Source organism: Ctenopharyngodon idella, chromosome 18, assembly GCF_019924925.1.
Source record: "Ctenopharyngodon idella isolate HZGC_01 chromosome 18, HZGC01, whole genome shotgun sequence".
In the NCBI taxonomy this organism is placed as follows: Eukaryota; Metazoa; Chordata; class Actinopteri; order Cypriniformes; family Xenocyprididae; genus Ctenopharyngodon; species Ctenopharyngodon idella.
Genome location: NC_067237.1, coordinates 7,470,173 through 7,482,237, shown reverse-complemented (window position 1 = coordinate 7,482,237; position 12,065 = coordinate 7,470,173). Strand labels below are relative to the sequence as shown.

General features: G+C 37.8%; 1 protein-coding gene across 3 annotated transcripts in view; it reads right to left on the bottom strand.

The window, feature by feature from the left end:
- Positions 1 to 12,065, bottom strand: part of vaspb (vasodilator stimulated phosphoprotein b) — a 59,125-nt gene that overhangs the window by 15,773 nt on the left and 31,287 nt on the right. For 2 of the 3 annotated variants that reach the window (XM_051870131.1, XM_051870133.1), the window contains exons 2-4: positions 7,431 to 7,602; positions 3,203 to 3,383; positions 3,043 to 3,103 (exon numbers count right to left, since the gene is read on the bottom strand). In XM_051870131.1, coding sequence (XP_051726091.1) covers positions 3,043 to 3,103; positions 3,203 to 3,383; positions 7,431 to 7,602 — 414 coding nt within the window. The remainder of the gene's footprint in view (positions 1 to 3,042; positions 3,104 to 3,202; positions 3,384 to 7,430; positions 7,603 to 12,065) is intronic. The other variant, XM_051870132.1, reaches the window with a different exon arrangement.

Genomic DNA, 12,065 nt, shown 5'->3' with positions numbered 1-12,065 from the left:
TGTAGCGGATTATCGAAAAAGAAAAAATATAGGGTGGGGACTTGGTTCTATGCATCGGCTGTTGATTTTTTGCTGAGATGTGTGATCGCACTGAAAAGAGGAGGCAGATGAACAAGAGCTTGCTTTAATCATTTAAGTGGACTAAATGATTGGCGAAATCCTGCATAACTCACCAGACAGAATTCTATCATTTTTCACCAGAAGATCCAGTTATGACATTTTGATTCAAATGTACTATTTTTTTTTTTTAAATGAAACACACGAATAACCTATAACCTGAACTTAGAAAATTCATAGGGTGAAAATAGATTTTCATTTCACACTGTTGCCAATAGATTGAGTTCACAAACAGGACAAGCTCTTGACTGAAGTCACTGAGGTGAGTAGTTGAGCAATTATTTGGTGGGTTTACATATTTTGAATCTTTCCGAGACATCTTAAATGGGCCAGTATATATAAAACATGACTTTAAACACGCAAAATGCATACAAACATACACACGTAAGCAATGTACATACTTAATGTGGCACTTACAAGACTGCAATGTCAAGTTTCGTGTTAAGTCAAGCCTCACTGAGAGCCATTCAAAACATTTCAGTCAAGTCAAGACATGAGTCAACAGGCTCCATGTAAAGTCTTTATCAAGGTAACCATAACAACAGACAGACAAAGAGAGATGAGTGTAGCATGTTCTGGAATTACAGTCTCATTCCCAGAGATTTGGAAAATTCAGCTTTCCACTGCTGCCAGGGACACTTGAATGTTCATTTAAACACTACTATTACCACTATAAAACAGCTTTAATATTTGACAAATATTTCTGCCACAAATGTCCAATAGAGTTAATTTATGTCTTTTTTTACTGGCAAAATTAACACATTGTTCAATGCTGCTGTATGCCGCAATTTTTCTATAAAAAAAATGTAAAGGCACACTATGTAATTTTTTGCAGCTTATTAACATTACTGTAGTATGAAGCAGGGTGTGGCTGAAAGCTGTTAGAGCGGAACAAGGCCGCTGAAGCGATTGCTAATGAGAGACGAGCGCGACACACAGAACGAAAGCAGTGGAGCTTTTATTATACCGCAGACGAGTGTTTCCGCTACTTGCGGTCATGCGTATGTGGAGTAACGCAGCGCTGTTTTATCATATTAGATACATTTGTGTGTTAAAAGTTGTTATAGTGCTACTCTGTGCGTTCCCTTGGCGGCTACTGAGAGACACTTGTTGTACATGGTACTCGCTGTAAATCAAGAAAACAAGATTTAAACAAAAAGACTTACTGTGTTGAGCTATATAACAATGATTAGATCTCTGTCGATGAATGTATCCAAACAATTGCTGACCTGTCTAATAAAACATAATATATTAAAGCGTCTTTGGTGTTTTCATGGTTTCTACAAAATAAAACTGGAAATTGAGGGTAACGCGGGTATGATGTCATTGATAGGCGATGCGTGGACACGCTCCGTGTCCTGGCTAAAATTGCTTATTTCTCTGGATTTAAACATTCTTGGAAACATTTGGGATATTGTAAGTACACAAGTCAACAAAATATTTAACATTGTTCTAGTTGTTTTTGGATATTTTAAATCTTACTTATTGTGCCTTTAATGGTAATAAACTGGTCATAAATGCATTCATATTCAATAGACTGAAATTGTATTAATAATTTATTTCTTGCCAGTAGTGGTGCAGCACTTGTAGTTACTTTAAACCAATTGTTTACAAAATTTTGCATCCATTGTCTATTATCAATAGTGTAGCACTCACACAGAAGTCACTGTCAAACCAAGCAGCTTTCTGTTGGTCAACACGGCAAATTTGCATGACCAACTTGACCGCATTTGCGAAATCTGCATGGGGAAATCTTCTGCCCTCACGCAAAATTCTCAATCGCATGGATTTCTATTGAATTGACTGGACTTTGCCAGCAACAATTCACAGAACAACAGTAAATGTAACCACACTTTTAGGCAGCTATATTTCGCCAGCAGAAATCTTTTAACCAATTAAACAATGGCAGAGTAACCTAACATAGCTGTGCAGTAGTTGTCCATTAACAATTTAAATTGAGCAGGATTTAAATCAGAGCTGTGACATAACGGTTAACAAAGATAATTAGTTGAGCTGTGCTGCTCATGTGGGCAATGCAAGTTCGAATTACCCAATCCTATGTCACCTTTATTTATAAAGCACTTTATACAATACAGATCGTTTCAAAGCAGGTTTACAGTGGTAAACGAATAATGATTCAATGATGCAAACAGAATTCAATTCTGCTGTAAAGCAGCTCTAAACGACAATAGTAAACAGTCATTACATGAAATCAGTACTTGAAATTAGTTGGATTCAGTTTTGTTCAATAACTGTGTAAAGTTCATCAATTATGGAATGAATTCAGTTCAGCTATAAAGCCGATGTCATCATCCAGCTCAGTTCAGTTCTCATCTAATAGTATCAGTGCATTCAGTAAATAATATTTCTGAATATTAAGTGTCCCCAACTAAGCAAGCCAAAAGGCGACAGTGGAAAGGAACCCAAACTCAATCGGTGACGGAAATGGAGAAAAAAAACCTTGGGAGAAACCAGACTAAGTTGGGGGGCCAGTTCTTCTCTATGCTCTTCTCCTCATCATCTACTTTATTACCAATAAAATTTGCCAAAAGGCCAAATATTCAAATAAAAATAATAATAATAATAAAAAGATTTTAAGTTTGAAAAGAGACAAATGTTTAATTTTTCTACCCTGTAGTCCTGCAGGGAAAAAGGAAAGTAAGAAGAGGATTTAAGTGTCAGAAGGCCTGACCCGGACTTTAGCCCCATCACTTCAGGGGCTCATGGAAAGCTAAATACTCGTTAATACCAGTAAATCCCTTCAGTGTGTGTGTGTGTGTGTGTGTGTGTGTGTGTGTGTGTCTGTAAATGAGGTCAAAGATTGACCAAGCAAATAGTGAACAAAACAAAATTACTGGTAAAATAAAATAGTCAAATAAAAAAAGTCAAATTCTTTGTTAGGCACACAACAACAAATAAGTTTACCTTCTCTGTTGTTCCAGCTCTTCTGGGGATGGTCCATTGGACACTGGTCGTGTGGAGTAACCTAATGACAATGCAGTTATCAAAGGTTCCGTTGATTTTATTCATTATAGATTAACAGATACGCCCTGTCAATACGGCTGTAAATGTGTGTATACGTTACCTCCATCAGGGATGGAGTTGAGGATCTCGAGCGCGTGCAACATGCCATTGGCGAACAGCGCTGCATCTTCCTTGCTGCCAAAATTCAGTCCCCACACCTGCCGAGCGTCCCGCCACTGATGAAAGTTTGGCGTGGCCTGATTATATTTTAATCCCTTTATAATTGGACAGTTTATCACAACCTGTACAAGAAAAGACACAAATGTCTAAATGTAAATTAAGCCATACATACACACAATATAAACAGTTTCTCTTTTTTGCTGTAGTTTATTCAAGAAGTTTTGCTTTAATTTTCAATTATTTATTTATTTTTTAAATGCAATTCATAGACTATTACTTAAATACACATTCCTTTTATGATGAAAATGTTTTCAATTTTCAATTGAAATAATTTTGAGTCTGAATTCACTTTTCTATTAAAGAATTCACTCATCTGCCACCATAAATAATTTGTCTTAAAAAAAAAAAAATCTACATTTGGGTGCTTTTATCTCAGCAAATACTGTGATTTTTTAAACATTTTTTTAATGAATCCTAGAATGAATACAGCATAAATACAAAGATTACATGTCCAAGAACTTGGCACATGCTTTTAAAGACTTAGATTAACATATATTTAAACGCACCAAAAGATTTGCTCACACCCACCCTCAAAGTACTTTAACCCTAAAGTGACAGATTTGTAAACTTATTTGTATATTCCAGCAAGAATATATGCTTGTTTACCAAACTGTCCAGGAGGGGGCTCTACCACTGCAGAGCACATGAGTGTGTGTGAGTGTGCGTGTGGTTCAGGGATTCCCTATTTTATGGGGACCAAATGTCCCCACAAGAATAGGAATACCAAAAATATTTGACCTTGTGGGGACATTTTTGGTCCCCATGAAGAAAACAGCTTTTAAATCAAACTAAATTATGTTTTTTTGAAAATGTAATAATGCAGAAAGTTTTCTGTGAGAGTTGTGTTTAGGTGATTAAAAATACAGTTTGTATAGTACAAAAAGCATTACATCTATTAAAAGTCCCCATAAAACATGGAAACCCAACATGTGAGTGTGTGTGTGTGTGTGTGTGAGAGTGAGAGTGAGAGTGTGTGATCGCCTTCAGTGAATGTGCTGACACCTCGTTTCTCTGTTTGTATTACAATCATGAATTCCACAAAGCAGAGCGGCAGAGAGAAAGGGAAGAGAGAGAAGAAAAGAAGAAAATGTCCAAAAAAGCTCAAAATGCCAGCCACACAAAAGCACCGTCATCAAAATACATATAAACCAACTGAAAAGCAGACACTACTGAGAAACATAGACAAAAAGAGACAAAAGTTACTGAGTCATTCAGAGAAAGAGAAATTAGTTTGGGGAATCAGACAGATGGAGTGTGGAAAGTAGAGTCATGGGAATGGGGGAGGAGGGCCTAACTGGCACAGGAAATGGTTTGGCTATCTTACAGGAAACAACATCTACTTTAGTAGTCATCTCTGGGGAACATTTGTGTCTGTGCGTATAGAGGGCGACAGTGCTGGGAGGGAAAGAGAGACCTCAAGATAGAAGGAATACAGGTAATGGATGGACTGTAAAACTCAGAAACAGAAATGATTTCCATTCTGTCAGTTAGAGGAATATTTCACCCAAAAATTTAATTTAGGTCATCAGGTAACAGACGTTTAGTAGGCTGCTCTTTTCTATATGATGAAACTGGATGGATGCTGAGGATGTTGAGCTTCAATAATGACAAAAAACACATTATTTGTGCATTATATTCAAATTCTTTTGAAGTCAACAAATGAATGTTTTAAGTCAGTATTCACTGAAAATTATATGACAACATAAAAACATTATAAGGCAAATGCTTGCTAAGGCTGAATTTATTTAATGAAAAATACAGTAAAAATAGTCATTTTCTGAAATATTATGATGCAAAACGTTAATAATAGTATTATTTTCTTTTAAAAAAAGCTATTCACAATGCTTTTGAACAGTATATATATATATATATATATATATATATATATACACAAACACATATATATACACACACACACACACATACATAACTACTTTTTTATTACTAAAAATCTATTATTACTTTTATCCCATTTTCTGCACAGTGACTTGGATAGAACGTAAAGAAAAACAGGAAATTAAACAGTAACGGTGTAAACAGTGAGTTGTAATTTGCACTTCTGGTGGAATTAAAGTGCCCCTATTATAGTATTTTAAAGGTTCCTAATTTTGTTCTGGAGGTCTCCTACAACAGGTTTACATGCATCCAAGGTCAAAAAACACTTTTATTTTCTCATAAAATACATGGCACATCAATTCATTTTTTCAAAGAGTCTGAAAACAGTTTGTTCAAAGATTCAGTCCCTCTAAACCCCTCCTTTCCGAGAGCCTACTCTGCTCCGATTGGTCAGATGGCCCGGTCGGTTATGATTGGTCTAGACGGCCATTCTGTTGTGATTAGTCTATCGCTTACAGTGTGTGTTGGAAATGAAACGCCCATTACCATATCTGAATTTCTGCTTTTCCTCAGCACTTAATACATACTTGATACGAACAGTAACAATGGTGTCGGTTTTACCAAATCAATTCCAATGCGAGTCGCCATACTTTTGAAGTGCATGCAAAGTGGATTTGCCTTTGCAGAGGAGAAAACAGCATCTTCTCAATATGTCGACAACACAAACAAACAACAAGTAAGTAGAAGTTGTTTACAGGCAGCCAATGAAGACCATAGGCTGGCATTATGCAAATCTGTTACATTGTTATGCAAGTATGTAACAGGAAGTGAATCTGGAATTGCTGACAACTTGTTTCGACAGTTTGGAATTGATTCTCTCTTTTAGGAGACTAACTTTATTTATTGTGCGCTTTGATCTTTAAAACTTTGACCTTTTACATTCACAAACAGCTATGTTACACACTACATGACAGGTAATATTCGAAAAAGCATAATAGGGTACTTTAAATCAGCTAAATGTTTTGATGGGGTCACTTGTATTTGCAAATGAATTCCTTTACAGCGCACCTTTGTTGTATTTTTATTAGGGCTGTCAATCGATTAAAATATTTAATCGCGATTAATCACATGATTGTCATGAGTTAACTCATGATTAATCGCAACTTAATCACACATTTTTATCTGTAATCTTCACATTTTTTCCATAACACCACTGAAAGCTCAGCCAAACAGCTGATCATAGCTGTACAGGGTGGGTTTTTATTTCTCATCTCTCTAAATATATCTAGTAGTAGAGCTAGAGTAGCAAGGGCTAGAAATCATTTGGGGTTATCCTTTGCTGAAACTTCCTCATCGTTGCGGAGAGCGCAGTTCATGGTTGCATAGCAACGACAGACGTCCCTATCTTTAGCGAAGCGGCGTGGCGAGCCGCTTCTGAAACATGCCACGGCGCAGCTGGTGTAAACGCAAGCATTGACTAGCGTGGCCGCAATCGACTCCGGTGGTCACGTCGGAGCCGTAACACACCACAGACGCGTGAAGTATAAATAAGGGGTAAATAAGGGGTTATGCTTTGCTGAAACTTTCTCGTCATTGTGGAGAGCGCAGTTCATGGTTGCATAGCAACGACAGATGCCACGGGAGTGCAAGGGCTTTGGAAAGAAGGAGAAAGCGGTGTGGCTGCACTTTCCATGTGTTTCTCTAACTACGGGCTAGGCCACGGGTCAAACAGAAAATACACGCTGCATTAATTGCGCGTTAATCAAATTAGTGCTGTTAAAATGAATTTGCGTTAATGCGTTATATGCGTTATCGTGTATAATTATACATATGTTATTTTGTATAAATGTGTGTTAATTTTGACAGTCCTAATTTTTATCTTTTTTTTTTTTTTTGCTCATCTTTGATGCTCAACATCCCAGTGTACACACAGAATAGACCTCATGGTAAATTTCTCTTTTTGTGTTCTGGAAAGAAAAAAAAATATGGGTTTGGAACAACATGTCAGAAAATGAATAATTTTTGGGTGAACTATCCCTTTAACAACACAGTATTAGACTGCAGTACGTGCTGCTGGTCTTTAACTGTGAAAGAAAAATTCTTGAAATCAGTTCTTGCAAACTATTTTAAAGTGTGAGCTCGAGGCCAAGTTCGGAATGATTTTATTTCCAGCTACCCTGAATGTGTCAACTCCCTGCAGTATTACCTTCAATGAAAAATGGTTTGTTTGTTTGCAACCACAAGCTACATCTGTCTGACTGTAGTTTGTTTACCTGCTGGTCGGTCTGCATCTTGCGTCCCACCACTCTGAAGGCGTTATTGCTTGGGTTGTGGTAGATTTGGACCCTGCTGAAAGCCTGGAGGCCCGTGCCTGCCGGGACCCACTTCTTATTGGCATCATCATAGATCATCACAGTGGCCCGTGCCTGACAGATACTTGACTCACTGTGCATACGAAAGAAAGAAAGAAAGAAAGAAAGAAAGAGAGAGATGACATTAAAAACATTCACCCTTTCATACCAATAAAACTGCTTTTCAAATCTGCAAGAAAGTGAAACAGAAAACAGGAGATGGATACTAGGAAAAGGATGACAAACAGAGGGGGAAGACCGAGACATAATGAACAAAGACACAAGTGTGGTTAGAAATGTGTGAGGTAGGAGGAGAAGTCTGTCTGATCGAAACAAGCCCAGCAAGTACCAACAATGGGGGCAGACAAAGAAAGGAAGTGCTCAACATTCCGCTGCTCAGGAGAGAAAGCAGGTTCTAGATACTTCAAACTAACCGTGTATCACATTCCCACACATGACATACATGCACAAACAGAGACTGTTCTTGAAGGAACTGTTCAAATGAAAATTCCAGGGCTTGACAATAAGGAAATTGTAAAAGATGCTCGGGACAGTTGACGGAATAGTCACTGTCCCTGATCGGGCCAGTACTGTATTGTTCCGAAATGTATCATTTGCAAATTTTTAAGTTTTACAGTTTAAGTTTTTAAAGTGCCCCTAATATGCCATTTTAAAGGTTCCTAATTTTGTTTTGGAAGTCTCCTACAAAAGGTTTACGTGCATCCAAGGTCAAAAAACACTTTAATTTTCTCATAATATACATTGCACATCAACACATTTCTCAAAGAGTCTGAAAATGGCTCGTTAAGAAGTGTAGACTGTAAAAAAGAAAAGACCATATCCAAGAGCCTACTCTGCTCTGATTGGTCAGACAGCCCAGTCTGTTGTGACTATTCTAAAATTTACAGCCTGTGTCGGAAACTATATGCCCATTACCATATCTGAATTTCAGCTCCAGAGGCTTCCTCAGCACTTGATACACAGTGATATGAACAATAACGATGGCGTCAGTTTTGCCGTTTCAATTCCAGAGCGACCGCTCGAATATCCTTTGGATTTACATGCAAGGTGGATTAGCAGCGTTGAAAACAGCATCTTCTCAACATGTCGCCAACACAAACCAAACTCTTCCAGGCCTTAGCTACAACTACAGTGTTTGAGGGTGGGTCAAAGTAGACATTGTTCACAGGCAGCCAATGAAGACCATAGACGGACATTATGCAAATTTGTTACATTAGAGGCTTTCACGTCAGAGAAACGTTTTCATAGTTCCCATAACTATTGGTGGAAGTACCTGCTTTTTGGCACACTGCAGGAACTGGGAACGATTTTGATTACAGGAACCCCTTTTAAGGGGACTAAATTAGCTCCTACTATAGAGTAGGATCTAACCCAGCACAATAGGAACTACCCGTGATGAAAGTGTATGTTGATTGGCTGAATGCATGCCGTATGAAACTCTGGCACCCACTATTTATAAAAACTCCATGAACTAATTCCATGAACATGGAAAACAGCGATAGACGGACCGACAGCAAAGTCTAGGCACTTCTCAACCTTTACGCTATGGAGTTGTTGACGCTGTTGAATGCCGCGCTAAAATGACATTGGTGTCGGCTGTTCTAAGATCTTACTGGCAGTGCAAATGCAACCAGGAAAAATTGTACTAGGGGTACATTTAGTTCCTTGGTGGCTAGTTAACTGAGTTCTTATAACTACCTGGTGTGAAAGCCCACACAGGTATGTAACAGGAAGTGAGACTGGAATTGCTGACAACTTGTTTTGGCAGTTTAGAATTGATTCTTTCTTTTAGGAGACAATAACTTTATTTGTCATGCACTTTGATCTTTAAAAATTTACAGACCTTTTACATTCACAAACAGCTATATTACACACTGCATGAAAGGTAATATTCAAAAAAAAAAAAAAAAAAACTTAACAGTGTCCTAACCAGATGCAATGCGATAAGATTCCAGTGAGAAGCAATTTGACTGTCCACACTAGATGCGACGCGACAATGAGAAGAGAGTGTGGGCGGGCTCTCTCGGCAAGAGCACAGCAGACACAATGAAGTGGGCAAGTACATAGTAAAAATCATAAATATTACACCATTTAAACATTATTTAAAGTACATACAGAGTGACTGAACCAATCTTTGTCATAGAATATGCTTGTTTCTGTGCATTGAGTTGACAGTTTGAACGCTCTTGTGCCCATTTATTTATTTTCAAGATCTGAGGTGAATTAGCCAGTGTTGTTTTCATTACAGCTAAAAAGCTGGGAACACAGAATGATACTCAAACTCACATTAAACGCTTTTAACAATAAATAATGCACATAAACAGTACCTGATATTATCATTGCCATACTTTGTGTTGCTGTTCCAGAAAAAAAGAAAGAAATAGAAATCATTTCTAAAATAGAATCATCGCGTGTCGCCGTCGCAGCTGGTTAGGACAAAAACTCTGATTAACATGAAAAAGATACCTTTTATCGTGTGTCGCATTGCGTCTGGTTAGGACACGGTGTAATAGGGGCACTTCTGTAGCTTTAATAAGAATTAATTATATTTAGTTTATAAAGTGAAGACTATGCAGTGTTATTCAGGTAAGAATTACAACAGAAATTGAATACAGTTAGACTCACCTGAAAAACTTAAAGCGCCATTTAATTTGTTTGTTTGTTCTATATTGTATTTATTTGCTGTTGCTTGTAATATGTTCATTGGTTAGTTGTTTTTGTTGTGGTATAAAAAAATGGAATTAAGAATTGTGAAATTTCACTGGTATCTTAAATTTTAGTGTCATAAACGTATTTGTTAAAACACCAGGTTACATGGGTCAAAAACAACAAAGAAAAAAAGTGGCCAGGCTGTAGGGACAGCTCTGAATTCTTATTTCCTCCGCCAACACAAAAGGAGAGATTTTGATTTACAAACCCGATTCCAAAAAAGTTAGGACACTGTACAAATTGTAAATAAAAAAGGAATGCAATGATGTGGAAGTTTCAAATTTCAATATTTTATTCAGAATATAACATAGATGACATATCAAATGTTTAAACTGAGAAAATGTATCATTTTAAGGGAAAAATAAGTTGATTTTAAATTTCATGGCATCAACACATCTCAAAAAAGTTGGGACAAGGCCATGTTCACCACTGTGTGGCATCCCCTCTTCTTTTTATAACAGTCTGCAAACGTCTGGGGACTGAGGAGACAAGTTGCTCAAGTTTAGGAATAGGAATGTTGTCCCATTCTTGCCTAATACAGGCTTCTAGTTGCTCAACTGTCTTAGGTCTTCTTTGTTGCATCTTCCTCTTTATGATGCGCCAAATGTTTTCTATGGGTGAAAGATCTGGACTGCAGGCTGGCCATTTCAGTACCCGGATCCTTCTTCTATGCAGCCATGATGTTGTAATTGATGCAGTATGTGGTCTGGCATTGTCATGTTGGAAAATGCAAGGTCTTCCCTGAAAGAGACGACGTCTGGATGGGAGCATATGTTGTTCTAGAACTTGGATATACCTTTCAGCATTGATGGTGCCTTTCCAGATGTGTAAGCTGCCCATGCCACACGCACTCATGCAACCCCATACCATCAGAGATGCAGGCTTCTGAACTGAGCGCTGATAACAACTTGGGTTGTCCTTGTCCTCTTTAGTCCGGATGACATGGCGTCCCAGTTTTCCAAAAAGAACTTCAAATTTTGATTCGTCTGACCACAGAACAGTTTTCCACTTTGACACAGTCCATTTTAAATGAGCCTTGGCCCAGAGAAAATGCCTGCGCTTCTGGATCATGTTTAGATATGGCTTCTTTTTTGACCTATAGAGTTTTAGCCGGCAACGGCGAATGGCACGGTGGATTGTGTTCACCGACAATGTTTTCTGGAAGTATTCCTGAGCCCATGTTGTGATTTCCATTAGAGTAGCATTCCTGTATGTGATGCAGTGCCGTCTAAGGGCCCGAAGATCACGGGCATCCAGTATGGTTTTCCGGCCTTGACCCTTACGCACAGAGATTGTTCCAGATTCTCTGAATCTTTGGATGATATTATGCACTGTAGATGATGATAACTTCAAACTCTTTGCAATTTTTCTCTGAAAAACTCCTTTCTGATATTGCTCCACTATTTTTCGCCGCAGCATTGGGGGAATTGGTGATCCTCTGCCCATCTTGACTTCTGAGAGACACTGCCACTCTGAGAGGCTCTTTTTATACCCAATCATGTTGCCAATTGACCTAATAAGTTGCAAATTGGTCCTCCAGCTGTTCCTTATATGTACATTTAACTTTTTCGGCCTCTTATTGCTACCTGTCCCAACTTTTTTGGAATGTGTAGCTCTCATGAAATCCAAAATGAGCCAATATTTGGCATGACATGTCTCACTTTCAACATTTGATATGTTATCTGTATTCTATTGTGAATAAAATATAAGTTTATGAGATTTGTAAATTATTGCATTCCTTTTTTATTCACAATTTGTACAGTGTCCCAACTTTTTTGGAATCGGGTTTGTATATTTGTGTGCACTTTTACAATAGTGATTTGGAAC